The 26,081-nt window shown below is 42.3% G+C and overlaps 2 protein-coding genes across 2 annotated transcripts in view; one reads left to right on the top strand and one right to left on the bottom strand.

Annotated features, from left to right (window-relative positions):
* Positions 1–2,721: 2,721 nt before the first annotated feature.
* On the bottom strand, positions 2,722–9,050 carry LOC311255718 (protein NLRC3-like; the record flags this gene model as incomplete). The annotated part of the gene is made up of 9 exons (XM_084350367.1): positions 8,917–9,050; positions 6,182–7,979; positions 5,342–5,524; positions 4,988–5,161; positions 4,519–4,692; positions 4,237–4,410; positions 3,877–4,050; positions 3,651–3,697; positions 2,722–3,224 (listed from the first exon to the last, which is right to left on the bottom strand). Exons 1-9 carry the CDS (start codon positions 8,951–8,953, stop codon positions 2,722–2,724), a joined length of 3,264 nt encoding a protein of 1,087 aa, XP_084206493.1. The 5' UTR covers positions 8,954–9,050.
* Positions 9,051–13,168: 4,118 nt separating this feature from the next.
* timm50 (translocase of inner mitochondrial membrane 50 homolog) overlaps positions 13,169–26,081 on the top strand; it is a 32,629-nt gene continuing 19,716 nt past the window's right edge. Inside the window, 5 exon segments of the mRNA XM_084351656.1 lie at positions 13,169–13,435; positions 13,438–13,673; positions 15,429–15,585; positions 18,643–18,674; positions 24,113–24,134. Of these exon segments, the coding sequence (XP_084207782.1) occupies positions 13,255–13,435; positions 13,438–13,673; positions 15,429–15,585; positions 18,643–18,674; positions 24,113–24,134 (628 nt within the window). The 5' untranslated portion in view covers positions 13,169–13,254.

Below are 26,081 nucleotides of genomic sequence, written 5' to 3'. Positions count from 1 at the left end.
ATCACCATTGGCCATAAGAAGACACCCCGAAAATGAAATTACTACACAAGCGATACTTTCAGGTTATGTCCTCCATGAAGCTAAAGACAATGTTCATGCTTTTCATATGTCGTTCTTAGTGTTATTGTGCTTATATTCTATGTGCGATTACATATTTTATCACATTAACACATCAGACTGTGCAAAATTTCTGGGGACAACATTGTTTTTTTTTTACTTTTTTATTATAAAATGGATTTAACAGACAATCAAGACAAAACATATTAGACTTGGTGCCCAAATCCTTTCAGATAACAAAGAAAAAATAGACTGAAATGGTAACTTCAAGCTGAGACCTGCTGAGCAGTGCAGCTTCAAGGGTTAAATCATATTTTATAAGACCAAACTTCTGTTGACACATTCATGGTGAGTCATAGTCAGAGGCTGCTGCTTTATCTGGTAGATTGCATGTTTAATAGTTGAGCGATAAGCACCGTTGAACTCTTTGTGCATAAAAACTACTAATAGTAAGTTGGAGAGATAGAGTCATGACAGGCGATGAAAAATGAGGAGCTCTAGCTCGTGTTTACAGACTAATTATTCAAGAAAATATCATATTCTCTTTGGGTTTTTTGGATTCATTGTCTTGTTTCCTGTTTTTATTTAATCAATAGAGAAAAGAGGAGTTGCAGTTGGCAGTTGGTACAGTTGGTTTCCATGTGAGTGTTTATATTCATGTGTGTACGATGCCCTCTGATGGTCAAGGTGTGTAACTACATCTTTGTCTATTTTGAAGTGGGTGCAGTGTTGCCCTGTGGCCACTGGAGGACAGTGTGGACACATGATTATAAATGTTTTAATGCAATCAGATGCATCAAATGTATGTAAGCTGCGGTGTATCTTTACATTTGGTACATTGAGTGTTCATGTAATGTATCTATTATTGATTACCATGAGTGCACACTGCCCTCCGCTGGTCACACTGTGTAAGAATACTGTATATTTGAAACCTACAGAAATATCTCATTGCTTTTGTTTGCACCTTCACACTTCACAGCTGTTTTGCATCTGTGTTTTCTAGCTGTGTGTTCTCTGCCTCACTCTAAACTGTCCTCTGGAAGTTAGTGTGAAACTCTGTATAAGCGATTAATCAAATAAATAAACACTAGAAGATCAAACTGACAGTAAAGTACAGTCAACACAATGCACAGTGTGGTTACACAGACAGCACTTTAATGGGAGAGCCGTCACACTTTCACAAAATTAAGAGTCATTGATCCAAAACAGGACAGTGATAGTCCACAGAATCACTTTGACCATCAATCCTCCCATCACCGATCTCAGTAAATGTTATATCATATAGAAAAAACAAATCATCGCATTTAAAAAAGAAAAGTGGATTTGAGTATTGAGTTGATGTCCAACAGGTCACTGATCACCCCATGTTACAGAAGTAAAATATGTTTAAGTGATGATTGTGCTCAATAATATTCAGTTTAAAGGGCAGCAGACAATATCTGTGATCTCCTAAAACATCAACAGAAATGTCTTAAAACACCTCTGCACAACAATCCAATTACTGTGCAGCTGCTTGTGTTTAAATAACATTTTACAACTGAGAGAAAGAAGGGAATGCAATATTGAAATACATCAAAATGCAGGACTGTCATGTACAAATCAGCAATAACAACATAATGTCAGAAAACAGCTAGTTTGCAGATGTCTGCTTTCTTTTTACAATGGCGTAAGAATTTGCTTACAAACAAAAATTGGGAAAAGAAATAGCACGTGACCTGAAATTAACCTGAAAAATAGATTTTGGAGCTGAAATGCAGGAATGAAACACCTTGCATTGCACTGCTAAACAGCCATGAGTCAAACCATCGAACCTGCGTCTTGAAAAAGCTGTTTAGACATGTGCTATATGCTCTAACCATGAGCAGCATAGCAGAGATGCAATCATTTTTACTGTCTTGAAGACACTGCACTGCTTAACAGTCAAGATTCAAACCTCCAAACAAGATGTATGGACACATGCTATGTGCACTAACCACTCTGCCACTGATCAGGATAGCAGTGTGTTGGTATGAATGTTTGTGTAAAAGTTGAATAAAAGAATGAATGTATGAAATATGTGGAAAAACTTTAACATGTATAAACCCTTTACGAGTCCCTAAAACTGGCTCAGAGAGTCTTCAGGAAACGTTTTTGCAGCAGCAGGATTTGAACCACTAAGCTAATTATGCTCATTTTCAGGTTCATCATGTGATTTTGGGTTTCGACTAGAACAGGTTTAAATGCTTTAATGCTAAAAAAAACACACCTGCAGCTGTAGCTCCCCCGCCTACTGAATACCCAGTCTGCTCTGATTGGTCAGCTTGACACGCAACACGATGTTTATGAGGGACACTTTTTGATGACACTGGGAAATAATTTTACCAATAGCCGTTGTTTTCTCTTTCAAATATGCTTTAACCTTTACATTTTTTTCTACCTGCTTCATCACCTGACTGCTCATATTTTTCTTGAGCCTTCAGACTTCCTTATAGCTACATCTATGTTGCGTCATTCCAAGACCCAAAGTCACCATAATGATAGCACCAGGTTAAACAAATAAAATGTATCTTTTAATACACAGTTGTTTTGGCTTATTTGTCATTAAACTGCATATTTATAGGCGCTCTGTACATCTCGAACAAGTTTGTCATCAGTTGTTGGTTAGCTCAGAGGTAACTCTCTTTCCTACAGGTCACACAAAGATGCTGAGCACCCCAACATCTCAGATTTGAACCAGAGCCTAAGCACGGGGTAGAGAGGCTCGGTGAATGTGCAGAAGAAGGTGCGGAGGCAGATCCGTCTTGCAGAGAACACTGCGAAGAAGCACAGGATGCCAGCAGGCCAGTCCACATACACTCCGACTCTGTTGGAGACAAAGGGAAGACCGTGTACCTCTGCTTCTTTGTCATTGTGCAGGACAGTGTACTTTTTTTTAGAGCAGGCCAGGCAGCAGGACCAGGCGTCCTCACCATTTCCTCTGACTCTTTTATAAGTTACCCCGATGGAAACAAATCCTTTCCACTCGACCTCCCAGTAACAGCGACCAGTCACACCGTTTCTACACAGCACTTGGCCCGTGAATTGATCATGCCGTGCTAAAAGTTTTGCCCCTGTTACCTTCCTGCTGTCTTCAGACAGAGTGAGGTCAATATGGGCTGTATCTGGGTCCAGTGTGAGATAGCAGGCATCTGAAGGAGAAAAATACCAAGTGACAGAGTGAATACAGTTGCTGTGATATGTTGCTAAAGGCAGGGGGCACTGCTCTTTCCCTTTCATATGGCAGAGGTTGTCTTTGTTTCAGGTGAGGTGGGACGCCTCCACTCTAAACTCTGGGAGAAACCTTGTTGTGATGACACATCTTGTAGTTGCTGTATCAGTAAGAATGAGCAGAACAGTTTCTTCTGTCTATCAATAGATGTTTCTAAAGATCCATATTTTAGGACAATTGGTTATTATTCACTAGCGGTATGATAATTTATTCTATTAAATCCTTTATGATGCGACATCATCAATAGCAGGTCATTTATTAAAACAGTGAGGTTTGAATGACTGATGTCCCTGTTTCAGCAGGGACTTTCCAATGAAAAGTCACACAAATAACATGAAATACTTACATCTCCACAGATGCGGTTTGAGCCTCTGGGCTCCTCCATTGTCCATCCTGAAGTGAGTGGTAATCAATGTCAGACATCATAATATTTCATTATAGAAACATGAGCATTACATTAATTTCTTTCATATCGTGTCCCTTCTAATGAGGGCTTAATAATATCTAATATATGTGGCGAGAACGCTACAAACATGACAGACAAATATGTATAACAGCAAAACCCTCCAGACCTGAGAGTGTCCAGTCTGCAGTGTGGGTCCTTCAGTTTAGCAGAAAGCAGCTTCACTCCTGATTCTCCTGGATGGTTGTAGCTCAGGTCCAGCTCTCTCAGATTGAAGGGGTTGGAGCTCAGCGCTGAAGCCAGAGAATCGCAGCCCTCCTCTGTTACCCGACAGCCTGACAGGCTACAAAGAAACCAACAGAGACTTTGTTAACTTGTGTAAATGCAGTTAAATGTTTAATTTTAAAATTGAATCAGAAAATGTCAGATAAAAGCAGTTGACAGGGCAGTCTTGGGGAGCACTACTGCATATGTAGTTGGAGAGTTAAGGTTTTTATTCTTATTCTTGTTAAGTTTCAGGAACTATCACCTGAGAGTTTTCAGTCGACAGCCAGGACTTCGTAGTGCAGCAGAGAGCTGCATCACTCCTGAGTCCTGCAGGTCGTTGCTGCTTGCATCGAGCACTCTCAGACAAGATGACTCCAAGATGAGAACTGAACCCAGAACTCCACAGCTTTTCTCTGTCAGACCACAGAACGTCAACCTGAAGAAATAAAATTCAATATTTTTCATCAGGGATTAAAGTGAGTAAACAAACCAACATGAAAAATCATGCATGCAATAATGTAGTGATAACACCAAGTAACCTGACCTGAGTGTTTCCAGTTTACAGTGTGGACTCTGTAGTCCAGCTGAGATTAGCTTCACTCCTGAATCTCTCAGATTGTTCATACTCAGGTCCAGTTTTCTCAGACTGGAGGATCCGGAGCTGAGAACTGAAGCCAGAACTCCAAAGCTTCTCTCTGACAAACTGCAGGCCCTCAGCCTGAAGGAGAAAAAATAAGAAAGACAATTACCTTAACCTAATCAGACCATAAGCAAAGGGTAGTCACAACATAAAATTGAAAAATGGACCTGAAAACATGTCAAGCTGCAACATGAAGAAATGTTATGGTTATGCTGTTATGAGGGGCGAAGAGATCAATTATTTATCAAAATATTCATTATACAATAAAACTTCAGGTCAGGGGCTCCAAAGTAAACTGCTCAGGTAAACATATTCATGACAGACTTTTTTGGCAGTTTACATTAATATAAGTAAAAAACTAAATTGAACTTACCCGAGACCTTCCATTTTACAGTGTGGACTACCCAATCCAACACAGAGCAGCTTCACTCCTGAATCCAGCAGTTTGTTGTGATTCAGGTTCAGTTCTCTCAGTGTAGAGAACTCGGAGCCGAGGACTGACGAGAGCTCCTGACAGCATGTCTCTGTGAGACCGGTTTGATTCAACCTACCAGTGAAATGAAACAATTTCCTTTCAGGTGAAAAGCCTCCCAGACAAACTTACTCCCAGAGAGCAACATGACAGAGAGGAGTGACAGAGTTCAATGATTTGTACTGTAACCCAGTCTTTTCTCTGGAGGGGGAATACAAGTGATTGTGCAAAACAAATGTAAAAAAACATGATAACTTATCTAACCATAGGGTTTCCAGTCTACAGTTTGGACTCTCCAGTCCGCCGCAGAGCAACTTCACTCCTGAATCCTGCAGGTTGTTGTTACTCAGGTCCAGCTCTGTCAAACTGCAGGACTGGGAGCTGAGAACTGTTGCCAGGACTGCAAAGCTTCTCCCTGACAGGTTACAGTCACTCAGCCTGAAGAAAAATAGGTGGAAAACACATCTGTGCATTTAAGTATGTTAAATCTTTCAGTATTCACGTGTTGATGTATATATTAGGGATGCACCGATTGTGAATTTCTGGGTTGATACAGATGTATAAAATAACAATTTGGCTGATAGCAGATGCTGTTCGTTTTTATTGTTGTTGACCTTTGTTGTCAGCGGACCTTTGTCGTACTGTTGCTGTTTGGTCAGGTTTAGGTACTAAAACTATTTGATTAGGTTTAGGAAAACATCATGGTTTCGGTTAAAAAATGTACGTAACATATGAAACTTAAATTTAGTATGTACACAACTTAAGATTTGTCATGAATCTTAGAAAAAATAACTCACAGTTAAATAACATTCTGCTTGCATAACGTCATTTTTTTCTGACTAGGATGAGCTGTCATGTAAAAAAGATTTTTTTTTAAAGTAAAAAAAGTAACTGTGTCAAAGCCTTTTTAGCCCGCGATACAACTTCCTACACAATGAAAATTATTTTATTTTTTTTAGTACTTACACCTTCAGTGAACATCATCTTTTTTGCCGATAGCCCAATAGCAGTCACAAGGTAAATATTGGTCGATTCCAATGTTTGGCTGATAAATCAATGCATCCCTAATAATTATTCTTTTATCTTTGTGCCTACAGAGATTTGTTGGAGGATCTGATCACTGGTAGCAGCCTTAGAAACCCTTCGTCTGAAGCAGAGAATTTCTTCAGGTCAAACACACTCAGGTGTTTTTCTGATGACAGTAAGATGAAAATCAGGGCTGACCACTGAGCAGGAGACAGTTTATCTGTGAAGGGACGGCCTGAAGCCATGTACAGTTGGATCTCCTTCAGCAGAGACTGGTCCTTGAGCTCATTCAGGCAGTAGAAGAGATTGATGCTTCTCTCTGGAGACAGATTCTTCCTGATCATCTTCTTGATGTACTGAACTGTTTTCTTGTTGTTCTGCGAGCTACTTCCTTTACGTTTTGGCAAACCTTCAAGAAGAGCCCGATTGGTTTCCAATGAAAGACCGAGCAGGAAACGGAGGAAGAGGTCCAGGTGTCCATTTGGACTCTGCAAGGCCTTGTCCACTGCACTCTGATAGAGGTTTGCAAATGTATCCTTGAATAGCTCAGACCATTTGGATTTAGATTGCACCTCAAGCAGCAGATTGACACCATGTTTGACAAATGTTAGATGGACGTGAACAGCAGCTAGGAACTCCTGAACGCTCAGATGAACAAAGCAGAACACTCTGTCCTGGTACAGTCCTCTCTCCTCTTTAAAGATCTGTGTGAACACTCCTGAGTACACTGAGGCTGCTCTGATATCGATGCCACACTCTGTCAGGTCTGATTCATAGAAGATCAGGTTGCCTTTCTGCAGCTGCTCAAAAGCCAGTTTTCCCAGTAACAAAATCATCTTCCTGCTGTCTGGAGTCCAGTGTGGATCTGTCTCAGCTCCTCCATCATACTTGACGTTCTTCAGTTTGGACTGAACCACCAGGAAGTGGATGTACATCTCAGTCAGGGTCTTGGGCAGCTCTCCTCCCTCTCCAGTCTTTAACACATGCTTCAGAACTGTAGCAGTGATCCAGCAGAAGACTGGGATGTGGCACATGATGTGGAGGCTTCGAGATGTCTTAATGTGGGAGAAGACTCTGTTGGCCATCTCCATGTCTTTGAATCTCTTCCTGAAGTACTCCTCCTTCTGTGGGTCAGTGAACCCTCTGACCTCTGTCACCATGTCAACACACTCAGGAGGGATCTGATTGGCTGCTGCAGGTCGTGTGGTTATCCAGAGGCGAGCAGAGGGAAGCAGTTTCCCCCTGATGAGGTTCGTCAGAAGCACATCTAGTGAGGTTGACTTTGTGACATCAGTCAGGATTTTATTGTGGTGGAAGTCCAGAGGAAGTCGGCACTCGTCCAGACCGTCAAAGATGAAAACAACCTGGGGCTTGTTGAAGCTGTAGCTTCCTGCTTCTTTAGTTTCAGAGAAGAAGTGATTAAGAAGCTTCTTCAAGCTGTACTTCTTCTTTCTCAGCACATTCAGCTCTCTGAAAGTGAATGGAAATGTGAACTGTATGTCCTGGTTGGCTTTGTCTTCAGCCCAGTCCAGAGTGAACTTCTGTGTTAAGACTGTTTTCCCGATGCCAGCCACTCCCTTTGTCATCACTGTTCTGATTGGTTTATCTCTTCCAGGTGAGGCTTTAAAGATGTCCTCACATCTGATTGTTATTTCTGGTGTAGCTGTTTTCCTGGAAGCTGTTTCAATCCGTATGACCTCATGTTCGTCATTGACCTCTCCGATCCCTCCCTCTGTGATGAAGAGTTCTGTGTAGATCTTATTCAGAAGGGTTGGGTTTCCTGCTTTAGCGACCCCTTCGAACAAAAACTGGAATTTCTTCTTGAGATTAGATTTGAGTTTACGCTTGCAGATGATGGCATGAGTTTCTAAACAAAGAAACAACAACGTCAGTTGGTGAATGTTACAATACAGGTGGCAAAAGTAATTTGATAGATCGGAAAGTTCATCTATCCTTGACATTCGGAAGAGTATAGATCAAGGCACCGAACAGTCACTTCTACATATATAACTGGTGGTTATCTACGTGGTACATACATCAATCAGCCACAACATTAAAAAGACTAACAGGTGAAGTGAATATTTTTATCGTCTCGATATAATGCAATGTTCTGCAGGGACACTTGACACATGCCACCCACCCAAACACAGGTGTAGTGCCACTGCTTAGGAAACGCCAAAGGAATAGTCAAAGACATCAAGGTGTCGACTTGGTCTCCAAGATCTTTCCCCTTCCTCAGATCCCAAATCCGATTGAGTATCAATGGGAAGTTCTGGAAAAGGAGGCCCCACCTCACAACCCTCAGGACTCAAAGGATCCAGCGCCCTGTTGCCAGACGCCACAGGACTCCTTCAATGGGTCTGAGCCAAGCCCAATCCACAGTGGGGCCTCCATGAATCAGACTTCTTCCAACACTTCCCATTGATGCTGAAACATTTCTCTACCCATTGAGGCATTGACATAGGACTTCTGAGGGTGTCCTGTGGTGTCTGGCACCAGGACGTTAGTGGTAGATCTTTGTGAGGTGGGGCCTCCATGGATCGAACTTGTTCCAGCACTTCTTTTTCATGAAATAAACAGACATGTGACTCAAGTCATTAGGGACAAGTCACAAGCAAGTCTGAAGTAATTTTTTTCTTGGGCAGGATAAATCGAGTCCTTAGTCAAGGATGGGTGCTTAGCCATATCAAAGTCATATTTGACACATTTCTGGCCATCACTGCAAGTTTTTCACAACACATTAATAGGAGGTTGTAGAAATGAACCCACTGCTATCCTGTTTCAGCAAACTGAAAGTGTCTTACTGCTCTGCAGAGAATTGGCCAGTTCCTCCTGCTTCATTGCCCTCAGGAAGTGCAGTGTGATCTTCAGAAACGCTTCTCTGCTGCTCCTCCTCTGCCTTTCATCCTTACTGTCTCCAACCTCCTCCTCCTCCTCCTCACTCCTAACCTCTAAACGGTCTGGGTAATCTGGACTCAGAATCCTCTGAATCCTTTTCAGCTCGTTCTTCGCAAAGGCGGTAATGTTCTCTTCGAGCAACTGGAACAGAAAATTACACATATTAAAAATGTGACGCCAAAGTCAAAGAATGACACGTCCATGAAAGACTGCATGAGTTGGGGACAACCCATACTGGTTTAAAGAAGCATGGTTGTGTTGTGTTTTTTTTAGAAGATCTGTTATTGCATACTATGAATATGGAGTTCAGGTCTGGTTGATTCTTCCTGACAGATTCAACACTGGCAACATCTGACTTTTTCTGAGGGTCTCTGTGGAGGAAATATACATAATGTGTAATGAGCACACTCACATAAGGGTTGTTAAATTGCAGTCGAGCTGAAGAAGAAAGGGGTAAAAAATTGTGTAAGTACCACTTTCATGACTGCATGTTACAGTGAAAATGAATCAACTGAGTCTCAAATACAAATTCTGTTTGTCATGATGGAGAGTCTGGAAACTAATTTTCATTGAACTGTCACTTTAAAATCATTACCCTTGTCCAACAGGAGGGCGCCTCGCTTTTAATGTGAGATGTTTAGACTGTGGATGGTCACTCTTCATGGACACACATCTGGGTTTGGTAGAGTCGTGTCCATCTTTGAAAGCAATAGGATTGCGCATCGAGCGGTCACTCTTCATGGACACACAGCTGGGTTCGGTAGAGTCATGTCCATCTTTGAAAGCAATAAGATTGCGCATCGAACAGGCACTCTTCATGGACACACAGCTGGGTTCGGTAGAGTCATGTCCATCTTTGAAAGCAATAGGATTGCGCATCGAGCGGTCACTCTTCATGGACACACAGCTGGGTTCGGTAGAGTCATGTCCATCTTTGAAAGCAATAGGATTGCGCATCGAGCGGTCACTCTTCGAGGACACACAGGTGGGTTCAGGGGACTCTGGCCTCTCCTGATGGATTCTAGAAGTACCACAGGATGGACAAAACAGTAATGATCACATTAAAAAGGGCTTTATTTAAGCCCGCAAAAGAGAACACTAGTTAAGCACGCTGTCTGCCGTAGTTCAAGCTCTCTCCACGTCACGGTCGCCGCCCCCAGCCCACTGGCATCCGCGGCCACTTATAGTGGTTCACCTAAGTGGCAAGCAGCCTCAGGTGTGGCGCTCCACACACTGACGAGGAAGAGGGGGGGAGGATGAGGGTGTCACCTGAATGGGCGAGAAGAAAAACACAAAACGCACCCACAGCCCCGGGGCTGTAACAAACCTGTTTTTACTGGCCTAACCTTAACCATACCTCAAGAAGTTTATTTCCATAATCATGATCTACTTACTCAGCACCACTTACTTGAACCAATTCTGTTCAAGATTCATGAAATCTTGGTGCCTGTGAATCGAGCAAGCCCACTTTTCCTCCAGTTGTGAGCAGAACCATTGTAATCATAAATGAACCAGTTTATTATCGGCTGAAATAATCTGAATGGTTCAAGATAAGGTGCATGAACCGGAATGGAACCGGTTCAGTGTTGATGGACAAGGGGCAACAGTGAGGGGTTTTTCCACCACCATGGAGCCAGTTTTCAACCGTTCAGAGCACTTTGAACCAAAAAGTAACAAGTAATAAAGTGGTGGAAAGCGGTTAAACTGATGGAAACACGAGCTGGATTGCCAGATGGCACCAAGGTTCAAAGAATCTTGAATGGAAACAGTTAAAGATCCAGAGCTTTTGAAGACCAAAAACAAAGCAAAAAGGAGGGTAAATATTGGAGAATCATTTGTTGGACACAAACACCGCTCCAAATGAATGCTAATAGTGCTATGATTGTTGGATCTTAGCGGGGTCGTGCCTATGTTCCCACAGCCCTATGTTCCCACACTTTTTGGGTTAGGGAAGGGGAAGAGGTTAGGTTTAGGGAAGTGGTTAGGGTAGGAGCATAGGGCTGTGGGAACATAGGCATGCTCCCGATGTTAGCAATTGTTTGCCAACAGGCTACGTTAGTGTTGTCCTAACAGCTTGTTTCTGCCTTCCCTAAAATGCAGAAAGTTTAAAAAAATTGCTGTCATATGCAGATATTTTAGGAAAAAAAATGTCTGACTTTAAATGTCAAAATTGGAATGGACCAAAATGAATGTTCTTGTCTAAGGTTGAGTCTCATCGACAAGGCTGTCTGTTAAGTCAATGTTCATATGAGTTGTTTGCAGGGCACAGGCAAACAACAGACATTTACAGACTGGCAGAAAACAACCGGCAAAACCAGACCACACCCTGCTGTAGCCTCAATTATGAGAGGCACTGCCTTGCAGTCATTGACACTCAGTTTCAAATCCTTACTTTTCATCAGTCGTGTCCATCTTTTAAAGCAGTAGGACGACTCATAGAGCGGTCACTCCTCAAGGACACACAACTGGGTTCAGGGGAGTCCGGTCTGTTGTGCTGGGTGCTGATAAAGAGCAAAAATAACAGTTTTGACCGTGAATTGAAGCCTTATACTGCTTTAATCTGCTGTCCCACTACAGCTAAATTAAACCATAATAAACATTCATGTGTGAAACAATACTAACACAGTTAAGTGTAATCTCAACAGCAGACTGTACCTTGTACATGCTGCCACACCTGTAAGAAAAGTAGAAAATGAAAGTGTGTTAGCTTCTGCACCATTAACAAGTATCTTTGTTTTTGGATTAAGGATTACATGAATTAGGGCATTATACTCAAAAAGAACAAAATATCAATGAGACTGTAATAATAAAGAGGATTTCCCCAAGTTAAACAGAGTAAGGCTTACTCGAGTTAGGCCTGTGAATGTCCGTCATTCCAGCAGGTCATTTGTGTCCTGAAGAGGTCTGCGATCTTAGTAGGATGATCCCATCGGTCTGAATAAAAGTTACATCCATAACCGGTGATGAGATGCTGCTTATCCTTTCTGAGTTGTCTGTGTGTGCAGTCTGCTTTCAAACACTTTGGAAACACTGAACTGAACCGGTCGAACCAGTCTGATGAGAGCACGGATAAGATTACTTCAGGAAGTCAAGAGAACGTGAACATGATGACGGACTGGTCTGATCCTATAGTGAGAGTTTGTTTTTGAACCAATAAACAGACAACTTTTCAAAATAAAAGCCATTTTAATTTCACCTTATGTTGAGGCATATACACAGTGTCCACATGATTTGGTGTAAGCGAGAAGAAAGTTTTAAGAAATACATAAAAAGAGCACAAAGCCACAGGCTCAGATAACTGACATGCTCCATTCTTAAAGACTGAACTTTAACCCTTATTTCTGCATGTTTTGTTCATTGTATTAAATAACTTGGAGTAGTGGAACATCAGTATGTTAGATGGAACGAACACTATTTTCCAGCTTTGCAGTCAATAATATTGTCTTATATTCTCTATATATAAAATATTCTCTTTTACAACCTGGCTGAGAATGGCAGCCACACAGAGTTACAACAGTAAAATGCAGAGAAACACACACAAATAAACAAATAAGACAAATAAGAATAGTTCAGTGGTGCAATGAGATCTCTCTAGATTTTTCCATGCAGAGGGTGCAGAAAACCTGGAAGCTTTCCTTCCTAATTCAGGTTAGACTTTGGTGACAACAAATTGCAAAATGTCCAGAGAGTTAAGATTATGATTTCAGAGAAAATACCATTACATTTTGGAGAATCAGTTCAAGTTTGTGTGTGCATGAGTCATCTAAATGTGGCTGCTTTCACACAATGTGTTCAAGAGTAAAGGAAATGTATGCCTGACAGGTCATAATCAAAAAACATTGAATAAAAAAATGAAAAATCTTTAAGTGCCAGAATATAGGCCACATTCTTTAAAGTGCAAAGAGTGCTGGAGTAAATACATGTGGCTGATGCAATATTTCAGCTCATGTATGTACACTACTCATACGGTATTATTCCAGCACTGTAACCTGTAAGCTTCATCTTAGCTGTATGTCAGTGTGTATTTTCTTGAAAATTGTATGTTGAGAGTCAAACTGCTTATAAAATACCTGGCAAATAAAACTGTCATCGTATCAGAAACACATTCTGTTCAGGTTGAGTTCAGGTTTTTATTTATATTCCCTGTTTTGATGTAATAAAGTTGCTTGGTGATGGTTTTCTGACATGTTTTTCATACAGGTGATATAATTGAGCAGGTTTTGGGCACTTTGCCATCAACCATCATGGCAGTTTTCTGTCGCAATCGAAGGTCAGACTCATTCTTGCCTCTGATTGGACCGGACGCTCTACGTCCCGCCCTCCTGCCGCTCCATGTGGCCTCTCGCTGCTCTCGGCGCTCCTCCTGCCTGCCACTCATACCGGCCCCAGCCAATCGGCTGCTTTTGTCCTTTTCACATACGTCCGCCGGCAGCTTGAGCTGCTATCCAACATGTCGGCTACGTCTGTGTTCCCCATGTGTGTGCGGGCGAGCCGGGGCCTGCTGCGGCTCAGGAGCGGGGCGGTGGGTGCCTCTTCCCCGGCCGTGGTGGATATCGTCCGGACGCTCTCCACGGACAAGCCGCCGGCCGGGACGGGCAGTGCGACGGGCGGACTGGCTCAGGCTATCCTCCAGGAGAGGCTCCAGCAACAGCAGCAGAGTCAGGTGAGGAAGCTAGTCCGCTCATGTGCGCTCGATTTGTTTAGCGTGTCAGCAGCCGGCGATGTTGGCGGTGAGAGCGAACACACTGCAGCTCGGGGGTTGGACGTAAACCCCGCCCACACGAGTTGCCCATGAAAGTCAAATCGGAGCTACATCGCTGACATTCCCCCCTCTGAAAGCTAGCTAACATCTTAACATTTATCTGACAGACGGAGAGAGGAGGACTGTGTTAAGTGTTTGTTGTGTCACGACAAATGTCAACTTCATACATGTCAGATCTGTGCTCCTCACTGCGCATGTCCCGCATTCTGCTGAATGAATGAACCTGGAATTAGCTTAGCTAATAGGCTAGCTAGCTAATATTAGCATGCGCTTTTACTGGACTGACAGGTTGGATGTCTCTCTGTGACACATGTCAGAGACACACTGGTTTGACAGCCATTACCTGAGCTCAGTCGCTACATTTCCTAACTGAAATATCTTTTAATTTGTGTGTGGTCTCTTATTCTGGCTAGCTGGGACAGTTAGCATGTAGCTAGCATCAGCCCTGCTGTTGTAACCTGTGTCATCTCTGTGTGGCTCACTGTAATGTTGAGGTGGTATCAGCTCCTCACAGACACAAACACTAAGCTAACCGTGTCTGACCGAGCTCCATGTTATCTGTAGGAGCTGTTAGATAAACCGTGTTAGCAGCCAAGGTTTGTTTGGTTTGAAGGTCAGAACAGACCCTCCTCCTCCTCCTCCTCCTCCTCCCCACGTTCAGATCCACCTCACTGAAACCCAAATCTGTAGCACACACACACCATGTGTGTCTGACGTGCTGCTAAAACATAGAAGGAAGTGTTTTGTCTTACTATCTCGAGCTGAGACTGAAGCTGAATGGAAAAACCTGACAGCACCTCTGGCCTAGATATTTCTGTTTCACAATAATAAAAAATGAGCCACAAAATGTCAACGTAAGCAGCTCCGTTAGGAAAGACTGTTCAAACACAGCTATACAGGGTGTTAAAGAGTCACACACCTAAGAGGGTTTAAATTTTAATTAATTAGAATAAACAACCCAATCAGGTAAGTTTGTTTCTGGAAATCACAGATAAGTTAAAACTACATTTTCTATTTCTAGGTTTAGGCTGGAAAAACATCTGGAAATCTCCCCACAGAGTCGAACAGCTGTTGCCTGTTTTGCTTGTAATAACGTGGAGGTTAAACTTTTTATGCATTAACAACAAAATATTCTATTCGCTAAAGAATATCTTGAAAAGTCGGAGGATAAACTGTGTTTTATTTTAAAAAGATGTTGTTTAGTGTCTGAATATCTATGGTGGTCTATAAATAACGTGACTGATGGACGGACTAAAATAACCTGTGATGTGCTGGTAGAGTTGTGATCAGCTTGTATTGAGGCGCACACTGTTCTGCACCTCACTGTGACCTTTTCTTTTTATTTGTTTGATATTCAGGAAGTAAAAACACCAGACGTTCTCTGGTTACAAACAGTCGTGCTATTTTAATATGCAGTTATATACAGTTTTATAGACTGACAGGTTAACTGGTTAATCTCAAAATAGGTGAGAGGTTAATATTTAATCTGATCGCTAGTTACAGCCCTACTATCATTGATAAGGTCATGACCTGAATGACATCACTATAATCAGGTAATAATCAACCTGCAGTTCAAATTAACGTCCATGACTGGTATTACAATAATGCACTGATAATAAAGACATTAACAATGGTCAAATGTTCGTTTCTGTCCAGGGCCAGCCTCCTCCTGAGGGAGGTGAAGGTGAGAGGGAGGGAGAACAGAAGGAGGACAAGAAGGACAAGGAGAACAAGGCCTACGCTAAGAAGATGGTGCTACGACTGGCGGGGCTGATGGGACTCGGCGGGGCGGTCGGCATGGTCTACGTATTCGGTGAGTGTGGAAACATTTAATCTACAACATTTATCAGAAAGAAAGTGTCCAAACTGATTATTACACCAGAGAAATATTCAGGTGTTCTGATCGCAGACGTTTTGTTTGTAGATGTGGCGTCTTAATGGAAAACATGCAGACTGTGAGACATTGAATTTGTGCAAACAGACGAGTCACTGCAGGTCAAACAGAATACCAAACATCACGCTCACAGTTTATCTGTCTGTCCATTCATCTCTGTAATTCACCACTGACGCCTCGTGGCTGGAGTGAAGAAACAGCCCACAATGACTGGCTGCATATTCACCACTTACTTTAATCTGGAACAGATCTTAAAACAGCTTATTTTAAAGGGTGAATGTTAATGTACACACACTGAGTCATGATTATATGTTTTCATTAATGATCCATTCTGATAGTAATTTATCGAGGCTTTTCTTAAATGCGAATGCTGCTGTGGATCATCCAGAATAACTTGGATTTCATTTCTGTAAAGTTTAAGCAGTTTTTGGTTTTAATTATTTACAGTTTTTCTTTGTTTTCGAACTACTGAAGTTAGAAAACAGCAAACGCAGTTTCTCAGAGCCCAAAGTGATGTTTTCATTTGTCTTGTTTAGTCCGACCAGCCGTCCAAAACCAAAGAGATTCAGTTATAGAATAGAATAGATGAATAGAATAGATATACTTTATTGATCCCAAGCTGGGAAATTAAGGTGTAGCAGCAGCATTACACACAGAGACGAATGACAACACAGTGAAATAAAAAGAACAACCTAGACATATTAACATAACAATATAAAATGTAATATAAAAAATGTATATATATAAAAAATATGTATAGAAATGTATAAATGAGCAGTGTTGATGTATACATAGGCAGTATTAATTGTAGTGCAAAATAAAATATGAGATGCAGTGAACAGATGAGGTGCAGAACAGTGTAAAAACATATAAAGTGCGTGGAGACTGTATGACCAGAGTTTTAGCTGTTATTAGACAGTGTGATGGCATGTGGCAGGAAAGATGTCCTGTATCTGTCAGTGTATATGTATCTCAGTTTACTGAGGCATGAAACTGCAACCAGAGAAATGTTTGTGTTTTTGCTGATTAATCTGTCCGTCCACGGGCTTTTATTGACGAAAATAAAACTGTGGCTGAGCTGAGCTGATCCGATCAGAAGCTCCCTGTCCATCAGTGAGGGGAAGAAGATGTTGTAAACACCGGGTGTGATTGGTTTATCGCCCCCCAGCTTCCTGTTTAGAGGGACGGCCCACATGTGGGTGGAGCCAGCAGCTGTCAGTAGAGGTGAGCGGCAGAGATGAGTCAGACTGAGATCAATGAAGAGGCTTAAATCTTCAGTTTGTCAGGTAGAAAATACTCACGTGAGTCAGGAGGGAAGTTTGAAAGAGCTGGTTGAGTTTTCAGTCAGTGACAAGAGAAGCAGCGGGAAGAGACGCGCAGTTAGATTTCAGTTTTCACTTCCTGTGAGGCAGAAGAGCCGGTATCTAAGATTTAAGAGTTTGACTTCAATTTGAAGGACTTTTTTGGAAATTTTCTTCACAAAACAAGAGTCAGTAAGTGAGCAGATTCTCCCAGGAGCTCAGAGGAAGTGTTGGTGTTCAGCAGCAGTCGGTGAAGGACGATCGCCACCACAGACAAACTCAACGGTGGCCGAGTCGTCTGTCAGCTCCATCTGCTGTGTTCATGAAGCCGCCGCCGCTTTTATCTTTTTGATCGTCAGGCCCTGAAGTTTTCATTTTTATTCTGGTGCGAAGTCACGCTTGGATTTTTACTCTTTTATTTGAAGTCGGTTTGTTTCCATCCTTGTTAGCAGCCGCTCGGTCTGCAGAGGAGTGAGCGATGGCAGGATGGACGGAGCACAAACGAGATGGAAATATTTTATTTATATTATTTCAGGATCTACTTTGGAAGCTTCCCACATATTTCTGTTGGAGATTTACCATCTTTTTAACTGTTCCTTTCACTTTCTCCTCATCTCATCCGTGTTGTGGAATAATTCTGTCACACATTTGGAGAACCGGATCAGAATCTGCTCTTTACAATGTGGAGTTTAATCACATTTCTGCCGTGTGGATTAACCTTTTTTGGAAAATTCTGGAGATTTTGGATTATAACCTGACGAGTACTGGAAAATATTCATGTCTACATGTTTCTGTGTGGTTTTCCTGCAGATAGGTTTGTGAAATACTTTGTTTTTTTCTGTTGTCACAAGATTTGTGTGACGAGCAGATAATATGTGCAGGTGTAATGTTGTGAAAGCTCTTTCATGCAGACTGTCAATAGTGATAAAACTGAGGAAACACTGATGAAAGTTGTGTATAGAAAAGGCTGAAAAGATGTTTTGGTGATTTCCATGTCTACTTTTTCTCTCTTGTAAGTATGACTTCATGTTTTTGTGTCTTTATTGAGACTGAAGATTGTTTCATTATTGATTTAAGCTATTTAAACAATAAGTATTATAGTAGTAGTAGTAGTAGTAGTATAAGTACCTAACAAACGTTTGGAAGCCCAGCGTGACGTCTTCAAATGTGACAAACATTACAAAACTAAGAAGTAGTTAGATTACAATGATATAAAACAGAGAAAAGCAGCAAGTCCTCATCTGCAATTAACAAATATTTGACGTGTGCTTGATTAAATGATCAATGTTGTCTTTGAACACTGATCGACATTTTCTGACCTTTTATAGACCAAACAAGTAATCAATTAATTGAGAAAACGATCAGCGATGAAAGCGATCATACAGATTCAAACACAAGCAGCGTTGTGTAAAAATATTTAGAATTAAATCAGGAACTATCTGGTCGAAGAATAAGTCTGTTCGTGTACGAGTCGAGACGTTTGATGACAGCTGTCGGTACGTCAGTGTTTGATATTCAGTCCAGTGGAGACATTTTGAGTGGTACCATAAAAGTTCAGTACCGAGCTCTTTCCTTCAGATCTCTGCTGTCCAACAAACTCCGTGAATAATAATGAAGATGTTGGAGAACCTGTTTCCAAACAGCTGATCAACTTTTGTGTTTCCTTCTTTTTCAGGCACGAATTCAGTGGACGAACAAGGAAACATGGTAAGTTTTATTGTCACACACACACACACACACACACACACACACACACACACAATTCCTCCAGGTGTGACTCTGCTCACATTACCTGTCAGTGGCTGACTGTGTTTTAAGGTGATGGTGGTTTTAGAGCTTGTGTCCACACAGTGAAGACACATTTCACCGTCTGTTCGGTCTCTGATGGGACGTTCACGTGCGAGCAGAGCCGAGCTGATGTGCCGGGTTGTGTCGGCACACTTCGGCGCGCTCTCGTGAATCTCAGCCGCCTTTTTTTTTTTCTTTCCATTTCATCCTTTTGATGTGTGGTGGTGTTTCGCTCACCTCGCAGGTAGGAGATCCTCTTCCTGTTGTAAAGGACACACATCACAGGCGGCTGTGACGTGTGTCCGTCTGTCAGAGGTGTCTGTGGGAAAGGAAGGAGCACACTTACGTCACCTTCGCCGTCCTCCTTTTGTTCATTGTCATACAGTAAGAGAGCGGCAGCACACTCGACAGGTAGCTGAGACATCAGGTCCGTCTGAGCTGTGACTTTGGGAAAGGCAGGAACATCAAAGAGCCCAATTATCCCACCTCCACTCGCTAATGACCATCACTTCCTCACGTACCACACACCAGCTACTGTAAGGACCAGTCTGCCATCCAGATACTTAACCTGCTGTCTCTGTCGTCAACTGAAGTATCGTTATACAGATGTTTCACTAAATCTCCCCTGCAGACTGAAAGACTGCTCTAAAGACTGGAGAGATTGGAAAATCAAAAACAAAGAATGAAATCATCAGCAGTTAGATCTGAGAGCGCATCTTGGCCTCCGTGTGTACAATAAAGTTTTTTAGTTTTTTTTAAGTTGAGGTTCAGACAGTAACAACAGCTGATGAGCAGAGCACGGGGAGCGACATCGATGCCTTGAGGAGGAAACTCTTACTATACTCGTGTTTATGTGAGCCACATTAAGACTAAAACAAAACTGCAGCTTCTGTGTCATCAAACTTCTTCTAAAAGAAGTCAAGAACTCTCAATATCAAAACTAACCGTCCGAATTGCATCAAAATTGTAATTGTATTCAGATAAGATCTTGAGGTCTTAGGTCTCAGCTCTCAGACAGGATCTGCTGTTGGAGGTGTCGGTGTGGGAAGACGAGCCACTTCAAAGAGCACACTTCTCTCACATTAGCGTCCTTTTGTTGGTACCAAAGAGCCAAACATGTCGGGATGGCTTCCTGCTAAGTGGTCTTTGTCATAATGACTTTGAAGCTGTCAGCCCGGGAAAGAAGAGTCGTCCAGAGAGAAACAAACTGCAGCCTCCAGTGACGTCATGATGAACGAATATCCTGCTTCCCTTTAGAGTCCTTCAAAGTCTTAATTGATGAAATGAGAGTCTCAGTCTTCTTCTTCTTCATGAGCACAAGAACACAAATTTTGACCTTTGATAACCAGCAGGAAAAACCATCATGACATTCATAATCCTACAGTCATATGTGGTTATTTCTCTGCATGATCCTTAATCATAATTTTCCAGAAGTTGCAGGACATAATATCATTTATAATGTTTGTTAGTCTGTTTTTTTCCCACAACTTTCAGAGAGTTTGGGGTGAGGTGCAGCAGCTGTGATGTGATGTGAGAAAGCTGAACCGTCTTTTGTCTCCGCTTCGTTCCCGTCCTTTTCAAAGATCACACTTATCTCACCTGGACTTCCTGTCGGGAGCGTCCAGCTCCCATCAGACGACACACTTCTCATGTCGGCGCTGCAGCCGTCTTGTGCCGCTCGTCAGAGCCTTCAAACGGCACACTTATCTCACCTCCTCGTCCTCGGACTCTTCCTCGTCTTCTCATGCTAAACAGGACTGTGACATGTGTCGGAGCTGTTTATGAGCTGTTAGTCTGGGAAACGTAGTTCAAAGGATGCAGTCAGTGCCAGGAGTGTGTGTGGTCTCGGCCATGTTGTCCAGCTTCTGCCATGGTAATAAAGTTACTACATTATTTATCAAGTGTTCATTCTTCACAGTGAAAACACCTTGTTGGTTAGTCGAGTAAAGCCGAGATCACACCGCAGGATTTTAGCCCTGAGCTTCGGCAAGCTCCCGTGAACGACGGCCGAGGACAGCTCGCTGGCGTGTCGCCGACGTCAGCTGAATATCCAGGATGCTACATATCCGCCTTAGTTGCAGACGGGTCAGGGAGCTATGACGAGCTACAGCTAACGACCACAGACACTCTCTCCTCTGCCGTCGTCCACAGCAGCTCTCTGAACCCAGTCTCCTCCATCATCTCTGTGATAATAAAAGTCTTCTATCAGAACACACACAAGCTGTTCAGTATGTGTAACCTGTGTGTTTCCTGCTGTATACTGATGACAGGTCACAATGTAGAGCTTTGAGGGAGCAGCCATCTCCGCTATATCGCTTTCTGCCACAAGATGGCGGCACTGCTGCAGATTATGTGAAGCACTCACTGCTTGTAATTTATTTGTTGTACAGTAATTTGAGCTCCATTCTATGTATGAAAGGTGCTATAAAAATAAAGATTATTATATAATGATGCCACTCAGATAATGATTTAAAACAGCAACATTAGACTTTTCTCCAAACCTATTTCAGGCTTTTCCACCAGAAATACAAACATATTTACTTTTTCAGGCTTGAGCAGGGGAAGTAACGGACATGTGAACTTTGCCTGTGGTGCTGAACACCTGATCCGATTGCACAGAACCCTTCGGGCCAGATGGAATTTGATTTCCCACCAGAGAAGCAGATCCATGTCTCTGCATCTCAAGCTCATGACGATAGACAGTGACTCGCTGGGATCATCTTATTCTCTCTTCTGAGGGGAGGTGGTCACGTGATGTGCGAGTACTACAATTATTTGTTGAGCTGCAATGATCAACAGCCAATCGCGGCCCGTACCGACACATACTCTGTTCTTGTCGACTTTTTGACTGAGTTTGCTGCTCATTCATTTCAGCCACAGTCTCTGCATGCAGGGACACTTCTTCAGTGAAAACACTGCAGCAGTCGTGAGCATTTTCTGGACTTTCTTTTGCAGTTCTAAGATAAGTAGTTTGTTTCCAGGATTCAATCTGCAGTTGCTATGAAATCAACACACTTAATCAAAGTGTTAAGTGTTGTGAGGATGCGGGAACCAGGACTCGTCCTCTGCTCCGTGCTGTATTGTAAAGATCTTTCCTTCCCGTCGTCACACATTATAAACCTCTCGGGTTGTATCCTGTCTAGCCAACAGGCAGACTGAAGCACTTCAAAGTCAAGGCACACTTCTCCCACCTCTGCCTCCCCCACCTTCCTCACCCTCAGAGGGCTCATGTCCCAGCTGTCAGAGGAGAAACTCTGGGAACAAGTTCTTCAAAGGACCCAAATGTCTCATCAGCTCCAAATCTTCTTGTTTTCTTCTCTGCAGAGGCTGTGAGGTGAAAGTATGGGAAGTCTCAAGGGAAAACTAGTCTCAGTACAGCCTTGATGCCATCAGAGATTTAATTTAATTGCTCTTCAGTTTCTCAGAGACCAAAGTGACGTCTTCAGTCATAAATGACAAAGAAAAGCAACAAATCCTCACATTTAAGAAGCTAAACAAACAGATTTTTGATTGAAACATGGCTGAAACAATTGATTGATTGAAGGAAAATTATTCACAACTTTTTTTTATCATCGATTAATTGAGTAATCGTTGCAGAGCTAGTATGACTTCTTCTTCTTCTTCTTCTACTTCAGATACTTGTGTCAAACTTCTTCATGTCTTCAGTCTCGAGGCTGATGTTGGAGGCGCTGTTGAGACGGCACACTTATCTCACACTCCATGTGTCCGAACTGGACATTTGTTCCTCTTCAAAGTGCACACTTGTGTCGGGGAGGTGTGACAAAGTGTGCCAGCCTCCGAGGTGTTGCTGCGGGACTCGACGTGACGTGTGGAGAGGGGGCACTGAACGTCATGAGACTGAATTTAGGGTGAAGGTGACTGGAAAAAGGTGGACTGGATGATATTTTATGCATCTGATTCTTTCCAGCTTTTAAACATATTCGATCTAAAGCGTCTAGTCCTTCTATTGTCCAGATATTCTTAGTCATGTATTTGCAGATGATCGTCTTGCCTTTTGTGATAGTCTTGTAGTTCACTGGTGTTTGCTGTGTGGGAACCTGTCCCCCTGCTGCTCTCCCGGCTGCAGCTCTGCAGTCGTATCGAGGTGTCGATGAGCTTTTAACGGCCGGTTTCACACCTCCGTCCACACCGAGCCACACATCACAACACCACCAGCAGCAGCTGAGCTCTGCCTCGCTCACATCAATTCACCCCCGAGTGTGAAGCTTCTGGTTCCCTTCTAATGACTCTTTTCACTGCGCCGTCAGTTTGCATACCGTTCTCGTAGCTTCATCTTCTTCTGTTTTAGTTCACTGTAAAAAAAATCCTTTCCAGCTCTAGTTTTGGGTCCTAAGTCCTTTTTCCTGAGTTCACTCAGAGCGCAGGAAAGTACTGATTGTTGCTGACAAATGTGTTTTTTAATCAATAAACACTTAAGTCACACCCAGTGTATATATTTGTATCGCTGGTAGATGTTTTCTCATCTAACAGAGTCAGAAAAAAATGATTTTGGACACCGCACAGATGCATGAACCACCCAGGTACAACAAAACCCTTTGAACCAGACAGGAAACATTGATTTCACTGATTAAATTAAGGAAGAAAGATAAAGATCCCAGCAAAAGAGGTCTAATCTGGCAAAATAGGTGAAACAACCAGGTGTTTTTATGGGTGATTGTTATTGTTGGACACTTTGTTCTCAGTCTGTTTTCTTTCTAAAGTTCAACCAGCAGATGTTCCATCAGGTTTCATGTCTTTTACTCCCTTATTTTTGTTGTGGAAGCAGTAAAACCTCATTGTGTTGAGTCTGTGTGGTAAATACAGCTGCACTTCTGCTTTGTGGCCACCAGGTGGAGTCCTACGCCAGCCCTGTCTGCTCCATCTCCATCTTCATCCATTCATGTTTCTCCAGCTCACTCTTTCCTCCCCTCCTCCAGCTTCCTGTTTTTTCTTTTCTTCCTCCTTTAAACTTTCCTTTTCCCTCATTGTCTCTTTTCTTCTTCCTCATTCTTCCTCTCCTTCTTCTTCCACTTGTCGTCTTCTTCTTCTTCTTCCCCTTTTTCTTTCTTTCTCCGAGTCCTCTCTTCATGATGATGTCCGGCCCGTGGTGCCTCCTGCCGCCCTGCAGCCTCTCACCGGTTTCTTATCAATCGTAATCTGATTGATTTGTTGTGTTTTGTCGTCACCGCAAATATAAACGCTGAGTCGTCACATCACGCGCTCTGATCGGTCCAGATGTGAAACTGACACGTTGACTGTCAACACAAAACCCTCATCATTGATTGATTGATTGATTATCAGCCAACTGTTGTGTGAAGAGATTCTAATCATTTTTCTCACTTTTCTGTCTCTTGCAGATTCCAGACGAGTTCGACAGAGGTGAGTGTGAACATGTTGCCTTTTTATCTATTTATAAATTAACTTATTAAATTCATTTATTTTCACAACGTGTAACGACAGATTATCTGACTGGTGTGCAGTCTGTGGAGGTGCTGGTCTCCATTGTTATTATTTTATATCTAAAGCTTTTAAACGATTCTTTTTTTGTCGTTAAGGCTCCAATTTAAATGTGTTTTAGGGTGTGAGCTTCTGATCTTTATTTGCAAGTTTATGTCTGATTTGACATTTTCTTAACTTCTCCTGTCTGCAACATGCTGTTGATGCCTGTTTGGGTCGGACAATAAGCCGGGTTCCCACGCATCCTGGAAAATCAGGAAAACAGTTGACTTTGCGTTGTCCTGGAACATTATTTAAACTCCACAATATTACAAAACACAGTCTGGTATTAGTAGTGTACTGTATAGTATTTATAGTACTTCGATTTTTCTTAAAAGGAAACCAGTGAGTCGTTCGTTTTAAGAGACTTGCCTTATTTTTTCTTTTGTATATTTAGTATTGCTCTTGATGAAAGCAGAACCTCCAGTAACACTTGGTTATCAGTGTTCATGCTCTTCAGTTATTGATGTTCAGACAGCCATGGATGATAATACACTGTAATTCACAGGAGAAACAGGCATGAGGGTTATAAATTGATTAATTAAGGAACGTATTGGTGTATGGGCGCTCCCTGTCTGTCCTACCAGCTAGATCCTCACTGAAAATGTCCTGGTAAATGTCAGAGAAGAGTGGGAACCCTGAGCAGAAAAGTCCTTGTTTTTGTCCCAGTTTATTTTTTTCGCTCAATAGATCAAACGGCAAATGGAGTATGTCGATAGTGAAATGTAGCTGAAAACGTCACTCGGGTTTGTTGGAAGCTGCCAACTTCTTCAGTCAAGTCTCGTGTTTGTCAAACAAGCAGCAGCAGATTGCGACTGAAAGAGGCTCCAGATGAGTCCTCCTCCACCTCCTACTGAACATGTGTGTTTTTATTGACACCCTGGCAGCGACGTGTGTGTCGGTGTCGGTGTCGGTGTTTGTCTGAATGATGGATGTGTCCACAGAGTCTCGGTGGCACTGCCAACTGCTACCAACCACCCATATGCCCCCGGCCCATCATTCATCCCCCCAAACTGCCTGTCTGACTGGCCAGAAAATACACAAAGCACACACATGTGTTTACATTCTTCTTATTAATCCATAGAAAGAGACTCGGAGGTCAGAGGTCACTCATGGTGTACTGACAGAAAAGCAGAATTATTATTAAAAAATGTGAGCAAACTCTGAAAAACAATCCTGGAAAAGTCCAAGAAAAGTGCCGTTGAAAATGTCCTGGAAAACACAGAGTTATGGGATCCTAAAAAATCAAGTCGACCTTTTCTTGTACGATGAAGACGAGGCTTGACGGGAAGAAATGTACTTGTTAACAATAATTGTGACTAAATCTCAATATAATATTGCAGGTGAAAAAGAGGCCAATGAAATGGAGAAAATAAAATCTTGATGTCTTCTTTGCCTTTAAAAGAAAAGACAAAAATAAACTAGAGATCCTCCTGCAATGGGATCAAACCGTGGTGCCCAGCAACATGTTCGCCTTCCGATTAGGGATGTTACTGATTAATCATTCATCAATTAATCACCATTAAGATTTTAAAAATGTCTTAATCGACAATCAGAGACGGGCACAAACATAATTAAGAATGTTTTACAATAACAGATTAGATGCTCATGTAATCCAGAACTCCTCCTTGTCATCAGATCGCTGCACGAGTCTCCTTCATACACATATCAACCTTTTTCCTTTTAGCCGAAAATCAATTGGATGAATTTTAACCATGTTTGACTGAACTGAAACAAACACACAGACACTAAAATGGTTTTAATGAACAACATCAGCTCCGATCATCAATAATCAAAAGTGATCTTCATGATGATGAGCGATGAGCTCTA

This window comes from Pagrus pagrus, assembly GCF_965226575.1.
Source record: "Pagrus pagrus genome assembly, chromosome: 4".
NCBI lineage: Eukaryota > Metazoa > Chordata > Actinopteri > Spariformes > Sparidae > Pagrus > Pagrus pagrus.
Note: the sequence above shows the minus strand (reverse complement) of the source record. Positions and strands in the feature narration are given on the sequence as shown.